This window comes from Denticeps clupeoides, chromosome 7 (genome assembly GCF_900700375.1).
Source record: "Denticeps clupeoides chromosome 7, fDenClu1.1, whole genome shotgun sequence".
Lineage (NCBI taxonomy): Eukaryota > Metazoa > Chordata > Actinopteri > Clupeiformes > Denticipitidae > Denticeps > Denticeps clupeoides.
In genome coordinates, this window is record NC_041713.1 from 9,891,669 (window position 1) to 9,905,647 (window position 13,979).

General features: G+C 48.7%; 1 protein-coding gene across 10 annotated transcripts in view; it reads right to left on the reverse strand.

Moving 5' to 3' along the window:
* tanc2a (tetratricopeptide repeat, ankyrin repeat and coiled-coil containing 2a) overlaps window positions 1–13,979 on the reverse strand; it is a 126,445-nt gene that overhangs the window by 28,697 nt on the left and 83,769 nt on the right. For 3 of the 10 annotated variants that reach the window (XM_028985246.1, XM_028985245.1, XM_028985244.1), the window contains exon 1: window positions 2,355–2,818. The exons of 5 other annotated variants lie outside the window; for them this stretch is intronic. In XM_028985246.1, coding sequence (XP_028841079.1) covers window positions 2,355–2,724 — 370 coding nt within the window. In that variant the 5' untranslated portion in view covers window positions 2,725–2,818. Of the gene's footprint in view, window positions 1–2,354; window positions 2,832–13,979 lie in introns of those variants that run through there. 2 more of the 10 variants (XM_028985247.1, XM_028985253.1) reach the window with 2 other exon arrangements.

A 13,979-nucleotide genomic window follows, 5' to 3' on the forward strand; every position in this document is an offset into this window, starting at 1 on the left:
ATCACAGAACTGTGGTTAGTGGTACTGCACTAGTTCCAGTCATGTGACCTTTTATTACAAACATTTATTACATATTTCGCTATGACAGATGCATATATATTATTTATATTTTTATATTGTCCATGCATGAATAAAAGGCTGATACAAATCTAAAATTGAAAATGTTTTTCTGTTTCATCCTTGTATCAACCTTGTATCCTTGTTTCAAGACGTTTAAAAAACTACCCAAAGTAACCAATGGAATTAGAAACATGCAAGACTGAAACTGGCACTCACTAAAAGACACACACAATGACTCCTGAACCAAACATTTCTTTGCATGTGAGCGTGTGGGTGGCGCTGAAAAGCAGGAATTTAAAGTCTGTCGCAGTCTCAATGCTCTGACTGATTTACAGCAGCCTGGTTATCCTTGTTTAGATGACCCTGCCTCAGAAACCAGCTGAGGGAAACAGTCATAAAACTGCTCGTCCAAGACATTAGTGGCCTGAGGGTCACAATCGAGACAGCGCAGGGTCACTCAGCAAAAATCCCTGCCTGCCTTCTGCCCACAGTCCCAGTAGGTGAGGTTATAAAGAGGTGACTGGTTAAGCTGCTGGGCCATGTTAAATCCAGTGCTGTGTTGTTGCTGCCAGCACGTGTCAGCCAACGAAAACAGCAAAAGCAGCATTGTGTCAGAGGCTCAGGTGTAGAAGCTATGAACCTCCCTTGGGGAATGACCTGTACAATATCCTTTTCATTGTAACCCTTTCATGGCTAACAACATTTGTGCAGGAATAAAAAGTCAAACACATTTTTAACCACATTGAACAATATTTAAAAACTGGCACTACATGAACGGCTTGTTTGCTAGTATAAATGTTAAATGAGTCCTCAGTTCAAAACATTCATGGTTGATAGCTGTCAATCATCAGGCCCCTCCCATTTTAAACTCTGTTATTAAAAACAAGATTATCGATAATGTTCTGTAAAAAATAATTTCACACCAACAATAAAGGTAGTTGGTTTCTATATGGTTTCTCTTGGTCTCTCTCTCTATAGTATATATACAGGCTAAGGCAATGACAAATTCAGGGAAAAAAGTTGCTTATGCTGCAGTGAATTTGAAACCAGACTGGAGTGTTGAGCTATTGCAGGGCCTTTGGGGTCCAGGGACACACAGAGGACCTAATCTAATAATTTAGGACCCTGACACATTGATCCAGCACACAGTAAAAGCAGGACCCACCAATCTGTGGATCGTCTGCACCTCTGGCCCCAACTTGAATAGCAGTCTTACCAACTGAAGGCAGTCTTACCAACTGAGAGGGGAAGATAGAGGCTAGACATAGAGGCTGGAGGTGGAGAACAAGTCCCATGTTGGACGGAGTAAATTACAAAAAAAGCCAGCACTGTGCACTGTGCCTGAAAAATACTCGTCTGAAAATAAAGTCCCAAAGCTGGTTTGAGTTAACAGATGGCAAGGGCTGGGAGGGATGAGAGTCTGAACCCCATGGTGATGAGAGGGTGCGGGTCAGAATAAAATACACCCTAGAAAACCTAGGGCCTACCTATTTATGAAGGAATAAATAAATAAAGACATTTACAACATCTGTTGCTCAAGGGAAAGCCAAATTCAGCTTTGTATATTCTTGTACACAGTAACAGGAAAGGTTTTTAAAAGCCTAAATTGAACTTTTTGAATGTAAGTTACTAATAGACATAATATAGGACATTCTACTTGGTATCGTCTAGTAGTGTCTAAGTAACACAATACATAGACATCTTAGAGATAATTGGAAGAAATATCGTTTTTTCCCATTCCATTCATGGTTTAATTTAAATTTTTAAACAAAATATCTTACACTTATTTATCTTGCATTATTAACCAAGAATTTTCACCTAGGCAGTTATATAAATGTCATTATTTCTAAAAATAAGATACACAATTTTTCACATAGATGAAGGCAAATCTATATGTGATTGATTGAAAAACTAGTCGAGCTTCAGTTGTGCACAGTGCTAAGATCCAGCTGGCCAGTTGCAATGCAGACCTTAAAAACAGCCTGGAGCTGCAGTGGATCTGTAGTCATTATTCAACCGACTGTTGGATGCCTTAACTTGAGTGTTCCACAGAGATGTGGAATAATATTACTCACACGCTACTGTCAATGTTACTCCTCCATTTCGTCTAAGCTTTCAGGTTTTTTTAATGTGTCTTTGTCTCTATGGGTCCTACAGTAGCCACAGGCAAGCGCAGACGCTAAGCTATTCAGTCGTCAAACTGCTTTCTCTCATCTGCACACCAATTAGCACCTTGCTAAGACATCTGCATGCCTTGTTAAGAGTGTTATAGCACCCATATCTTCCCAACCAACCTTCATCCCCTACATCTGATTCGTCTAATGTTCCTTCATCTTCCACGTTCTCATCATCATCGTCATCATCTTTGTCCTCGTCGCCAACTCCAGTGTCTGGGCAGGCCGGCCATGTCTCGGCCTGTTCCCACATTGATCTCAGGTGACCCCCTTCTCTTCTTCTGCTTCTGAGGCCCGGGCGAGATGCACAGCAGAAGTGAGCCAGCCAATGCCGGAAAAGGCAGGAAGCGTTTCCAGGTTGCGACAGGGCTCCATCTTTTCTACATCCTCCTCCTTCCTGCCTACGTTCATACGGCCGACTTCTCTTCCGCCGCTGCCAACGAGACCGGGTTCTGGAGCAGACCTTTCTGACCGATGCAGCAAAGTCCATCCCCAACAACGATGGCTGCTCCGTTCTAATCGTGGTCAGTATATAAACATTGAAAAAGGAGGATCTACAAAGAAGCCTGTGATTCAGGGAGCCTACAATGGTCCATGCAGCCGTCGTGGCGGTCCGGCGTAAATTGAGCCTCTGCGCAGAGCACATAGAGCTTTTTCCCCCTCCCTACCCAAAAGTCTTTGGCATATGGGGGGAGGGTAGGGCGGGATGGAAAACAGCAAGAAGAAACGAATTAGAATGAAAGAGAAAGGACAGAATGAAAGAAAGAAACAAGTGAGGCCAGAGACGGCGGTTTCAGTTGCTGCTGTGGCAGCAGTGGAGCTTCAGAGAAACCGCTGGCTCAGACTTCAACGGGAACCATGAAGAGTCTGACGGGGGTTGAGTCCAAACACCACAGAATAAGGGAAGAGAGAGAAAGAGAGTGAGTGAGAAACCACCAAACGTGTTACTCTATTTAGCTCTATCTACGCTTATTATAAAATATTTTAAACTGATTAGGTAAAAGCAGTGAAACACTAACACACACACACACACACACTATCAGGCTGAGTGCAGAACTTGATGCCGTAGATGTTTAATGCAAACACCAGGTCATCCTTCCTGGAACAGTGCTTATCCAGGTCAGAGTTTTTGGGGAATTTACATGGGCCAAACTCCAACTCCACAATGATAGGACCTGACCAAAGAAGAACCAACATCCTCACCCACCAATAAAGATGGAAAACAAACACATTTCGGCTGCCGGTGGGAGGGAGGGAGAGTGATAGGAAGTCTGACAGAAAGAAGAGTGCGGCACAGATGGTAGTGTTTAGGGGAAGTGTGTCAGGCCGTGCTGGGGGTGGCTGAAAAGATTGTGTTTCGTGGTTGTTGTTGAGCCTGAAGCATGGGGACGTTCGAACGAAACCCCCCCTCCCCCAATGTCTCATGAGAATGGAAAACAGGTCTTGTTTCAACTTTAGGGTGAGACACACAATCTGTCATCTACACATGGCCAGTGGAGTCAGGGCTTTACTGGTCCATGTAGTCCAGATGACTCAGGCTCTTTGAATGCTGGATTAAGTGGTATAATCTGATAAAAAAGAATAAGAAAAAGTAGAAACACAGCCCTGTTGTCTATTAATGTAATGCACCGAGCAGAAAAACAGTGGAGGGAGGAGACGTCCACCATAAAAACAAAGTATATTATATGGCCAAAAGTTCCCATTTGGTGCTCAGGCATCGACTACATTCTGTACAGTGTGGTTAGGAGGGACAAAAGGGATCCAGTTATAGCCTGCAATAAAGTACATCTGGCATCTCATTATTTCATTCTTTCTGCAAACCGCTCAGAGCTTCGCCTACTGTATTGCCATGATGGCATTCTAGGACAACTGCTTTGGGCCTGCAATGGTTTCAAAAGTGTAACTGGTTGCTGATCACTTTGCAGTATTGAAACCAAAAGACATTGCTAAAAGACCTAAAGGTTAAAGTTAATAATGTGATGATAAAATTGCTTCAAATGAACAAAGAAATAATGTTTCTTCTGAACCTACTGGTGAAAAACATGGTTCTGGAGAGCATGGCTTTGGAAACAGGACACCGTTTTATTCTGGCATTTATGCCTGTCAGGATTGCCTGCAGCTGGGCTCCACACCGGAATCCAATCCTGACGCCCCATAAATGCCGGAAGTTTCCGCCCGTTCGGGGTCGCTGGCATTTTCGTGAACTCTATGCACGAACTTGACCTTGTTTAGTGTTATGTGTTTTGAGTTCTGGCAATCGCCACACGCCTACGGGTTAGTTTTAGTTTATCTGTATTTAAGTTAAATCGTTTTCGGCCACCGCGCCATTGTTTCTTTGTATTTCTTTGTTTTTGTTTATTTGTTGTATAATAAAAACCCCTTCCCAGTATGTCAGACCTCTGCGCTTCCTTCCCTCGTAAGTCCGTAGACGTGACAGAATGCCAGCGACCCACCCAAAAGCGCAGAGGTGGAAAGCAGAGGAGAAGAAACGCCGCGAAGGACGCAGCCCGGCGCGGCGAACGCGGACGTCAGGGGAGAGACGCGGCGAACGCGGACGTCAGGGGAGAGACGCGCCGCCCGTTCTGGTGGAGCGTTTTCTCCCCGAGAAGCCGTGGTACGCGGCGCCGCGTGATGACGTCACCCCCGGGAAACTCCGCGAAACCCGGAAGCGACAACGTCGGCGGGTGAGTGGGCGGAGCGAGGACGTTGGCGTCGGCAGCAGCGAGGAAGTGACGTGGGCAGCGAGCGCAGAAGATGCGACCCCCACGATCTTCGGCATGTCGAGCCAAGAACTCTGCGCTCTGCTGGCAAGGCTCCCCGTGGACTGGGACGACACGGACGACGACGAGAGCACGGGAGACGAGAGTTGGGCTCCGCCCATCGCGCCAGTCTGCGATCGTCGCAAGGTCCGTGGGTACCCACGTCACTTCCAGGGGGGTGAGAAGCGGCAACAACAACGGCGGCGTTCCTCCAGCGAGGAGGTGGGCAGCCTCCAGCCCGAATGGCCAGAGTACTGCCCATGGGAGCTGATCGCGCCATGGGTCCAGGATGTCCGCAGGGTGGACGACCCTCGGAGTCACCGGTGGGAGGACACGGATGACGAAAGCGATGATGACGTGGATTTTCGGTGGGCGGTCGGTGCCGGGATGGCTCCGCCCAGCGTGCGCGTCCGAGATCATCGCGGCGTCCGTGATGACCCATGTGACTTCCGGGGGTACGAGGTGGACACGGACGACGACCAGGATGACGCCGTTTGGGCAGTCGGTGCCGGGATGGCTCCGCCCATCGCGCCCATCCAGGATCGTCACGAGGTCCGTGGAGACCCACGTCCCTCCCAGCAGTGTGAGGAAAGCTGGTGGAAGAGGGCGACGGGAGGTCGCCAGCCAGCAACTGCGCTGCCGGGACTGCCTCGCAGGGAATCCTCCATTCCTGCTCCAGTCGCCGACCCGCCTTCCCTCTGCCCGGACGTTCCCCAGCGAAATGGCAGCGCAGCACCAGCGTCCACACCTGCTGGAGAAGACGTCCACCCCCCTCCACACCACACACCTACCACCATCTCCAGCGACGTGCCCAGCCCCGTGTGGGACCGCCCAATTGTCCCGGGACCCTTCAGTGGGGCAGCAGACACAGACGAGATCACTACCATCCTCACGTGTCTGACTGGATCAGCATGGGGCTGGAGCACAACCCTCTGGCAGCAGGGAGAGACAGACAGCAGTTTTCGGGACTTCCAGCAGAGACTGAGGGCGGAGTTTGATCGGCCTGAGCCAGGGATCGAACTCTGCCCCTCCACCACATCCAGTGCCAGTCAGGATCCGGGGCAAGAAGACCCAGCACTGGTGGGCGACGAGAAGGTTGCTCCTCCCGAGATCCTGGCTGTGCCCCCTGAGGAGGTCCCGGAGAGCCCAGAGAGGGAGCCAGACGACCCTCTCTTCTGTCTGTCTCTGTCTGTGTGTGTCTGTGTGGCATATGTGTCCGTATGTCGCCCCCACTTCCCCTCTTTGTGTCCACCAGATGGCGACCCAGCCGCGGAGCCGAACCCCAGGGAGGAGGTTCCTGACCCGAATGTGCTGGTCCAAGGCGAGGTGGACAAGCCCCAAGGTACCCCTAAGTCCAGCCGGGGGGGGTGCTCCCCCAAAGAATTTTTTGGGGGGGTGCAGTTCGGGTTGGGGACTCCTCCTGAGGGGAGGGGAGGTGGGGAAGCGATGGAGCTGGGTCCTCCGGTAGCCAGTGAGGAGGGCGGGCCAGGCATGGGCCTGCGTCTGCCTCCAGAGGGGTGGAGCGCCATAGAGCCCCCGGGTAGGCATGAGGACCCAGCTGGGACAGACAGGAAGAGGGCCTGCTTGTCCCAACGGACGCAGAAGGGGCTAGCCGGATGGTCTGGCAATGCCCCCCCCTTGGCACCAGGGCCGTGCAGCGAGAGGGGCTGCATAGTCCCAGAAGGCACCAGCCTGGGGTGCCTGGAACAGTCGCCGGAGGCTCTGGGACAATCTCCCTGCGCGGTGCAGGGGGTGACACAAGACGTGTCAGAGGGGACATGTGGAGACAGGGCCCACACGTACCCAGATGGATCGGCCCTGATTATTGTGTGCAGGTACGGGAGTCCGGGGCCGCCATGCGGGACCACGCCGGGGAGCCAGGCCGAGGGTCCGGGGCCGCCATGCGGGACCACGCCGGGGAGCCAGGCCGAGGGTCCGGGGCCGCCATGCGGGACCACGCCGGGGAGCCAGGCCGAGGGTCCGGGGCCGCCAAGCGGGACCACGCCGGGGAGCCAGGCCGAGGGTCCGGGGCCGCCAAGCGGGACCACGCCGGGGAGCCAGGCCGAGGGTCCGGGGCCGCCAAGCGGGACCACGCCGGGGAGCCAGGCCGAGGGACCGGGGCCGCCACGCCTGACCACGCCGGGGAGCCAGCCCGAGGCACCGGGGCCGCCACGCCTGACCACGCCGGGGAGCCAGCCCGAGGGACCGGGGCCGCCACGCCTGACCACGCCGGGGAGCCAGCCCGAGGGACCGGGGCCGCCACGCCTGACCACGCCGGGGAGCCAGCCCGAGGGACCGGGGCCGTCACGCCTGACCACGCCGGGGAGCCAGCCCGAGGGACCGGGTCCTCCAAGGGGAGGGTACAGCAGGGCAGGAGCCCTGTGGTTGCCGCCGTCCGCCCCGCCGCCTCCACTGATGGTACTGTTGGGGCTCCGAGGACGTAGCCCTTGGAGGGGGGGCTCTGTCAGGATTGCCTGCAGCTGGGCTCCACACCGGAATCCAATCCTGACGCCCCATAAATGCCGGAAGTTTCCGCCCGTTCGGGGTCGCTGGCATTTTCGTGAACTCTATGCACGAACTTGACCTTGTTTAGTGTTTTGAGTTCTGGCAATCGCCACACGCCTACGGGTTAGTTTTAGTTTATCTGTATTTAAGTTAAATCGTTTTCGGCCACCGCGCCATTGTTTCTTTGTATTTCTTTGTTTTTGTTTATTTGTTGTATAATAAAAACCCCTTCCCAGTATGTCAGACCTCTGCGCTTCCTTCCCTCGTAAGTCCGTAGACGTGACAATGCCAAAGATCAGCACAATAATAGAGGAGCCTGACCTTGAGTGCATTAATCATATTAGACAAAAAATGTAAACACCCAACACAGAAAATACTTATGTCATCTGCTGGAGTCTGATTCTTGTAACTTGCAAATCCTTTTGAAAATAGAGCTGATGTTGTGATATATGAGAATTCCTAAGATGCCTCTCATCCAATCACTGGTAGTTCTCTACAAAATACTGAAGATTTGAAACTAAGGTTCAAAACCAAAACCTAAGAATTCTTTTTTTTTTATTGAGAGAGATATGAGATAAAAGACACGAGAGAGGTAAGAGAGATTAACGAAATTTATGAAGAAATATCTTTGTCAACAAACCTTTTTGACGTGATGAGGACAATATGAGACTAGGGTGATGCATCGACATCACAAAAAATACGTTACGTGAGTGTCGATGCTTGTCTAAACAAAGGTGGCGGCGCCGGTGACTAGGACCAGTCACCACTAGGGTGGTGTTCCCTAATCGTGAGTGGGTGGGGTGTAGGATGCCAATGACATGACAAATGTTTAAGCAGCTCAGACACTAGGCCCAGTAAAAACCCCGAGCGAGCACCCTACCTCCCGAGCAGGTTATAAGGTGCTGCTCAACATCCCCCTAGTCCAAACAATCCCTGTCTCCCACTCTCTGCAAGCAGCAGGTTCCCTTGGCAAAAAGGAGGGCACCTTTACTATCACCAAACGGGCAATCGAAACCACATGCATAAAAAACTAAATTATTTACGATGCCGCACTGAGCAATGACCCATGTAAATACATCAAAAGTCCGCCACGCCAAGGCTCGTAGTGGACTGGGATGACACGGACGACGACGAGAGCGACAATGACACAAGTTGGTGTCATTGTTCAGAGGTCTGTGGGGACCCATGTGACTTCCAGTGGTGTGAGGGCAGCGAAAGAGAGATGGACAGCGAGGAGGCGACGTGGGGGTAGGCTGGTGAAAGAGGGTGATGGGAGGGCACGGGTCTGGGTCCACCTCGAGAGGGGCAGAGCGCCACAGAGCCCCCTGGATGATGATCCAGCTGGGACAGGCAGGAAGAGGGCCTGCTTGTCCCAACGGATGCAGAAGGGGCTGAGCGGATGGTCTGGCACCACACTGGCACCAGGGACATGCAGCGAGAGGGGCTGCATGTGCCCAGAAGGCACCACCCAGGGGTGCAGTAAACGGTCACCGGAGGGTCCGGGACCGCCTCCCTGCACGGTGCAGGGAGCAATGCAGGAAACGTCAGAAGGGTGATGGGTTAAAAGCAGAGGACACATTTCGTTGTGTGCACCGTGTGCTGTGCTGCATCACAATAACAATCACTATGAATTAAAAAAAAAAAACAATTTGCATTGACATAAAATTAGATTAAATGTAGTTCTTGTTGACTAGAACTAGAATAAATAGTCATGGAAAATTCTGACTAAAATATGATATTAATATATGATTTGATATTTGGTCTAGAGTAAACTAGACTAAAATGAGTATGGACGAGACAAAGACTAATAAAGACTAAAATGACAGCTTGACTAAAACTAAAATTAGGAAGCCAAAAACATCTATACTGGTGCCCAACCAAAAGTAAGCTTCCCCATCTGTAAATAGAAAAAAGGGAGAACATACAAATAAGCTTCCACCTTTCTAACAGATCTGTATATTATATGTTGAAGGTATTATCCCTTTCCTTTTCTGTCAGGAAACACTTTGAAGTAGTATTACAAAACCACACTGCGTGGGGTGCTAGCTCTAGCATCTCATCAGGGGAGTGATAGGCAGGCTTTGCCAGAGACAGACTTTCCAACTGTGAGTTGCCCACACAATCCACTTTTCACTCTCAATGTGACAATTCCGGTGACAAGGCCTGGTGACGTGTGCATGTGCAATTCCCATCACACCACAAGGAGACGTGCATCCTGCCCAGTTATCCTGTTCTTGTACTGGGTATTGATGCAGCCACTTAGGTGCCATCCTGTTTTGCTGCAAAATATTCGCAATATGAGAGGAAGAAGCTGGCAGTGGATATAAACACTTAGTCATTGTTGAGTTATTTCAGAAAAGGGCTTTCATAAAAGGCTATAAAAAAGCCAGCTTAGAAGCACAAGAAAAAAAGATTACTTCACCCATCTGAAAACAGCTGTTACAAGGACAACAAGGATGCCAGTCAATAGTTACAGTTTGAAGCAGAACATTCTTTAGATTTGAAATAAGAAAAATAAAAAAATGAGGTAACATTGGTTTTTGGTCTAAGCATGGTCTTCTATATGTTAACACAATTGTTTGTTAAACATTCTAAGAAATCAAGAATTTCAATCAAAAACCGTGCTGTTAAACTGTATGAATTTTAGGTATTCCACAAGCCTGTGGTGACATTCAATGACATTTGAGTCTAATGGGGTTTTCTGCTTGTCCATCACACTTCGCTGCTTCCAGAATTGCCTGTTCAATCAATTCTATCACAAATGGATCAAAAGAGTGCAGCCTGCTATTTAGCCAGTAAGCACGGGTCAATCAGCAGATGATAAGTGATGTGTGGCGGCAAAGGTGCATGGAGGTGAGACCATATATGACAATGCACTGGAATGCAATTCATGCACTGGGAGCACAAATCCCAGAGAGACATTTTCCTGCAGCAGCACTTCCCTCTTCCCCCCCAGGGGAGAATCTGGCAAAGGCACAAACTGTGCTGATGAAGTGAGGGGAAATATATAAGTAAATGAAACCTCTGGTGCCAAGTGCTGATTTTGTATTGCCATAAGTCTCTAAAAAGATTCTGCAAAAGAGGATCTCAACAGTGGAACAGTGAGTAAGGCAGCAAAACAGCATTTGGTAAACACTCTTCTAAGGTGTTCAGCAATCCAATATTTAATAAAATCAACAATCAAGGGTACTTAGCCTCTAAATGCTTTAGAAGAACTCATTGCTCTTTTTTTGTCTGCATATGGTTGTTAAGTACATGCATCCATTAAAATTTTTACAAGTTGTAGACAGATCTGGGCATCCAAAAGTCAATCTTAGAGACCAAAGGGTAAAGATGAGTCTCTGGTGACAGGCATGTCTCTCCTGTGTGTGTGTGTGTGTGTGTGTGTGTGTGTGTGTGTGTGTGTGTGTGTGTGTGTGTGTGTGTGTGTGTGTGTGTGTGTGAGGAAGTGATGAGGCCATCAAAATGTCTTTGCTGAACACAGTGTCAGCCCCAATCTGTCAAAGACCTTCACCACTTGAGTCATGTAAACCGTCTGACGATTGCGATGGCCCGCTAATGAGAAGTGACAATTCATTTATGTCCTCTGTGACGTGAGTGACAGCTGAGGATCAGGACATGGTCCTGTGAGTTGTAGGTTCGGAAACTTCCTGTTGTGGGGCCGTGCTGTTGTCATGGCAACCCAGACACGTATGGGGGCTGCCTGTCGCTCCCATAGCTGCGTGTATTACTCTTACTGGAGTTCTTTTGTGGGAATGCAGCTGGTGTTTGATTAGTAGTCACAAGACTATTAACAGGCTAAATTCACACAGAATAAAGTTCCACCCTACATTTCCACTTTAAACTTTAATAATCTCAATGGCCCAGCTATCCATTCCATGTACTTACTGCATTCACAAAATGAAGTTACCTAATAGTAAACTGGTGTTGATTCCTCAGGTTTAACAGGGTGAAAGATATATGAACTTAGTCCTGAATGATGAACTCTGTATGATGAAGAAAGCAGATCATAACTTTACACTCAATGTTTATAAGGTGGTGGTGGGTGGTGGTAGCCTAGCGGGTGACACACTCACCTATGAACCAGAAGACCCAGGTTCAAACCCCACTTACTACCATTGTGTCCCTGAGCAAGACACTTAACCCTAAATTGCTCCAGGGGGGGACTGTCCCTGTAACTACTGATTGTAAGTCGCTCCGGATATGGGCGTCTGATAAATGCTGTAAATGTAAATGTAACTTTATAACAGACAGAACAAAAAAAGATAGAGAAATAGAATAAGATACTTAGGGAGAATTCAGGAAGTGAAGGGTTCTCACCAATCTCAGCCCAAATTCAGAACACACATAGCTGTTCCCTGTGTATCTTCTTTCAGCATAATGAGGAAAAGAAGTCCTAAGCAAAATGACCCAGATGAGCAGCAACTGACCTCTTTTCCATTAGCATTAACATCACAGACCCTACAGGAACACAGGCTGAGCTGACTAGTGCTTCAAAGGTGTGAGTATGAGGGTACGAAAGAAAAAGTGAGGCAAAAACTGGCTGGAGGTGGAAGATGGAGAGAGAAATGGAAAGAGAGAGGAGAGAGAGAGACTAAGCGAGAGGGTGAAGGGATGGAGGGAGAAGAAAAGGAGCTCAGGTGGCAGTCAGGACGTCACCTGGGAAAAGAGCGTCAGCGATGCCGTGTCTCCAATTAATCCTCATGTCTCCCACTCTTTACCGCTTTTAACACTGTGCTATTCCAGGCCTGTGTGTGCTTGCGTGTGAAGGGCCTTCAATCAGAAGTAAAGCGAGAATATGTCACAGGGAAAAGCAGAGGAAAGGGTGGGTGGGTGAAAGAATAAATTTGGACAAAGTGTGAGGGTATAACAGAGCAATGTTGTGTGTGTGTGTGTGTGTGTGTGTCTGTGCGTGAGCACATGTTCAACGGTACTACGGCAGCTGTACAGATCTTGGCACTTAATACCTGTGTTGTCATGGCAACATGGGGAGAACAAAATGAAAGAGAGAGCTGGGAGTAGTGTTACACAGTTGCAGATATAAGGCCAGGTTGTTTTCACGTGTTTTTATGACAAGAAAAACAAATGAAATTAACTGACCTAAGCACCCACAAAAAATTACTTTGTAATTGGGTTGTTATAATTAATCACTAAATAAATGCAAACTACTCATCCAGCATATTTGTTTGAGTGTCAAACAAAACAAAAACGAAAAAATAATTGTTTAGTATTTTATACAGTGGTGGCTTAGCGGATAAGGAAGTGGACCCATTATCAGTTATCGGTTCGAATCCAGAGCCGCCACGGTGCCACTGAACAAAGTACCGTCCCCACACACTGCTCCCTGGGCACCTTTCATGACTGCCACTGCTCACCAAGGGTGATGGGTTAAAAGCAGAGGACACCAGGTGCTGTGCTGTGTTTCACAATTATAATCACTTCACTTTCATTATACATGTAATTGGGGTCCTGACTTGGCTATTCCTGACAGGTTACGAGTTCCCCTAGCCTGTCTATGGTTCTGTAGTGGCTAGAAATGGTGATATGTATGGAGTGCTTTGGCCATTCTACTTTGCCATTTAGAGAGCAGCAGTTTAGTCGGTCGGATCTGGAATTTGACCCCGTATGTCGTCATAAGGGGAAAGGTTACTTCCCGTTTCTCATGCTGTTTACGCCCAGAGGATTTCCCACCCCTCCCCTAAAAAAGTAACTGTATAGTACTGTAAGTAACGAAACCGCAGACATGACTGCGGGCCATTGTGCCAAACATAGTGGTTGGTGAATGGTGTTGATAACATTATTTCTGCAAACGCCCCCTCCCCTCCTCATCCCGCCTCACTCATTAGCATTTAAATGAGTCAGTGGTGGCCTAGCGGGTAAGCAAGTGGACCTGTAATCGGAAGGTTGCTGGTTGGAATGCCGATCCGCCATGGTGCCACTGAGCAAAGTACCATCCTCACTCACTGCTCCCTGGCCACCTTTCATGGCTGCCCACTGCTCACTAAGGGTAATGGGATAAATGCAGAGGACACAAACACTACACATTCACTCTTTCTTTCACTCTTTCACTCAACATCTACACACAACGAAATCACATTGTGTGACTGCCTAAAAGTGGCTGTATTTCTGCACCATTGCTCAATTTCAGAAAAAGACTCATGGTATGTTACATGTGACGTGTATGTGGTGCATCCCTTTTTTACAGGAAAAAAACTATAAAGTTTATTTAAAGTTTCGTCCACTGGGTCAGCAGTATAATAGTAGGGTGTGTGTATGCACGCCAGGGTGTGTACATGTGTGGTAACTGGGAGGATGGCATTGTGCTTACAAACGTGCATCTGCCTCTCTGTAACACTCTGTTCATTCTTTCCTCCACCCATGCCTTGCCACCCTATTATAGCTATTTTTATCTCTCTTCCACACACTCTCTTCTTTCTAAACGACAGAGAGCAGGGCAGGTTCCTGACTCCTACCGGACGGT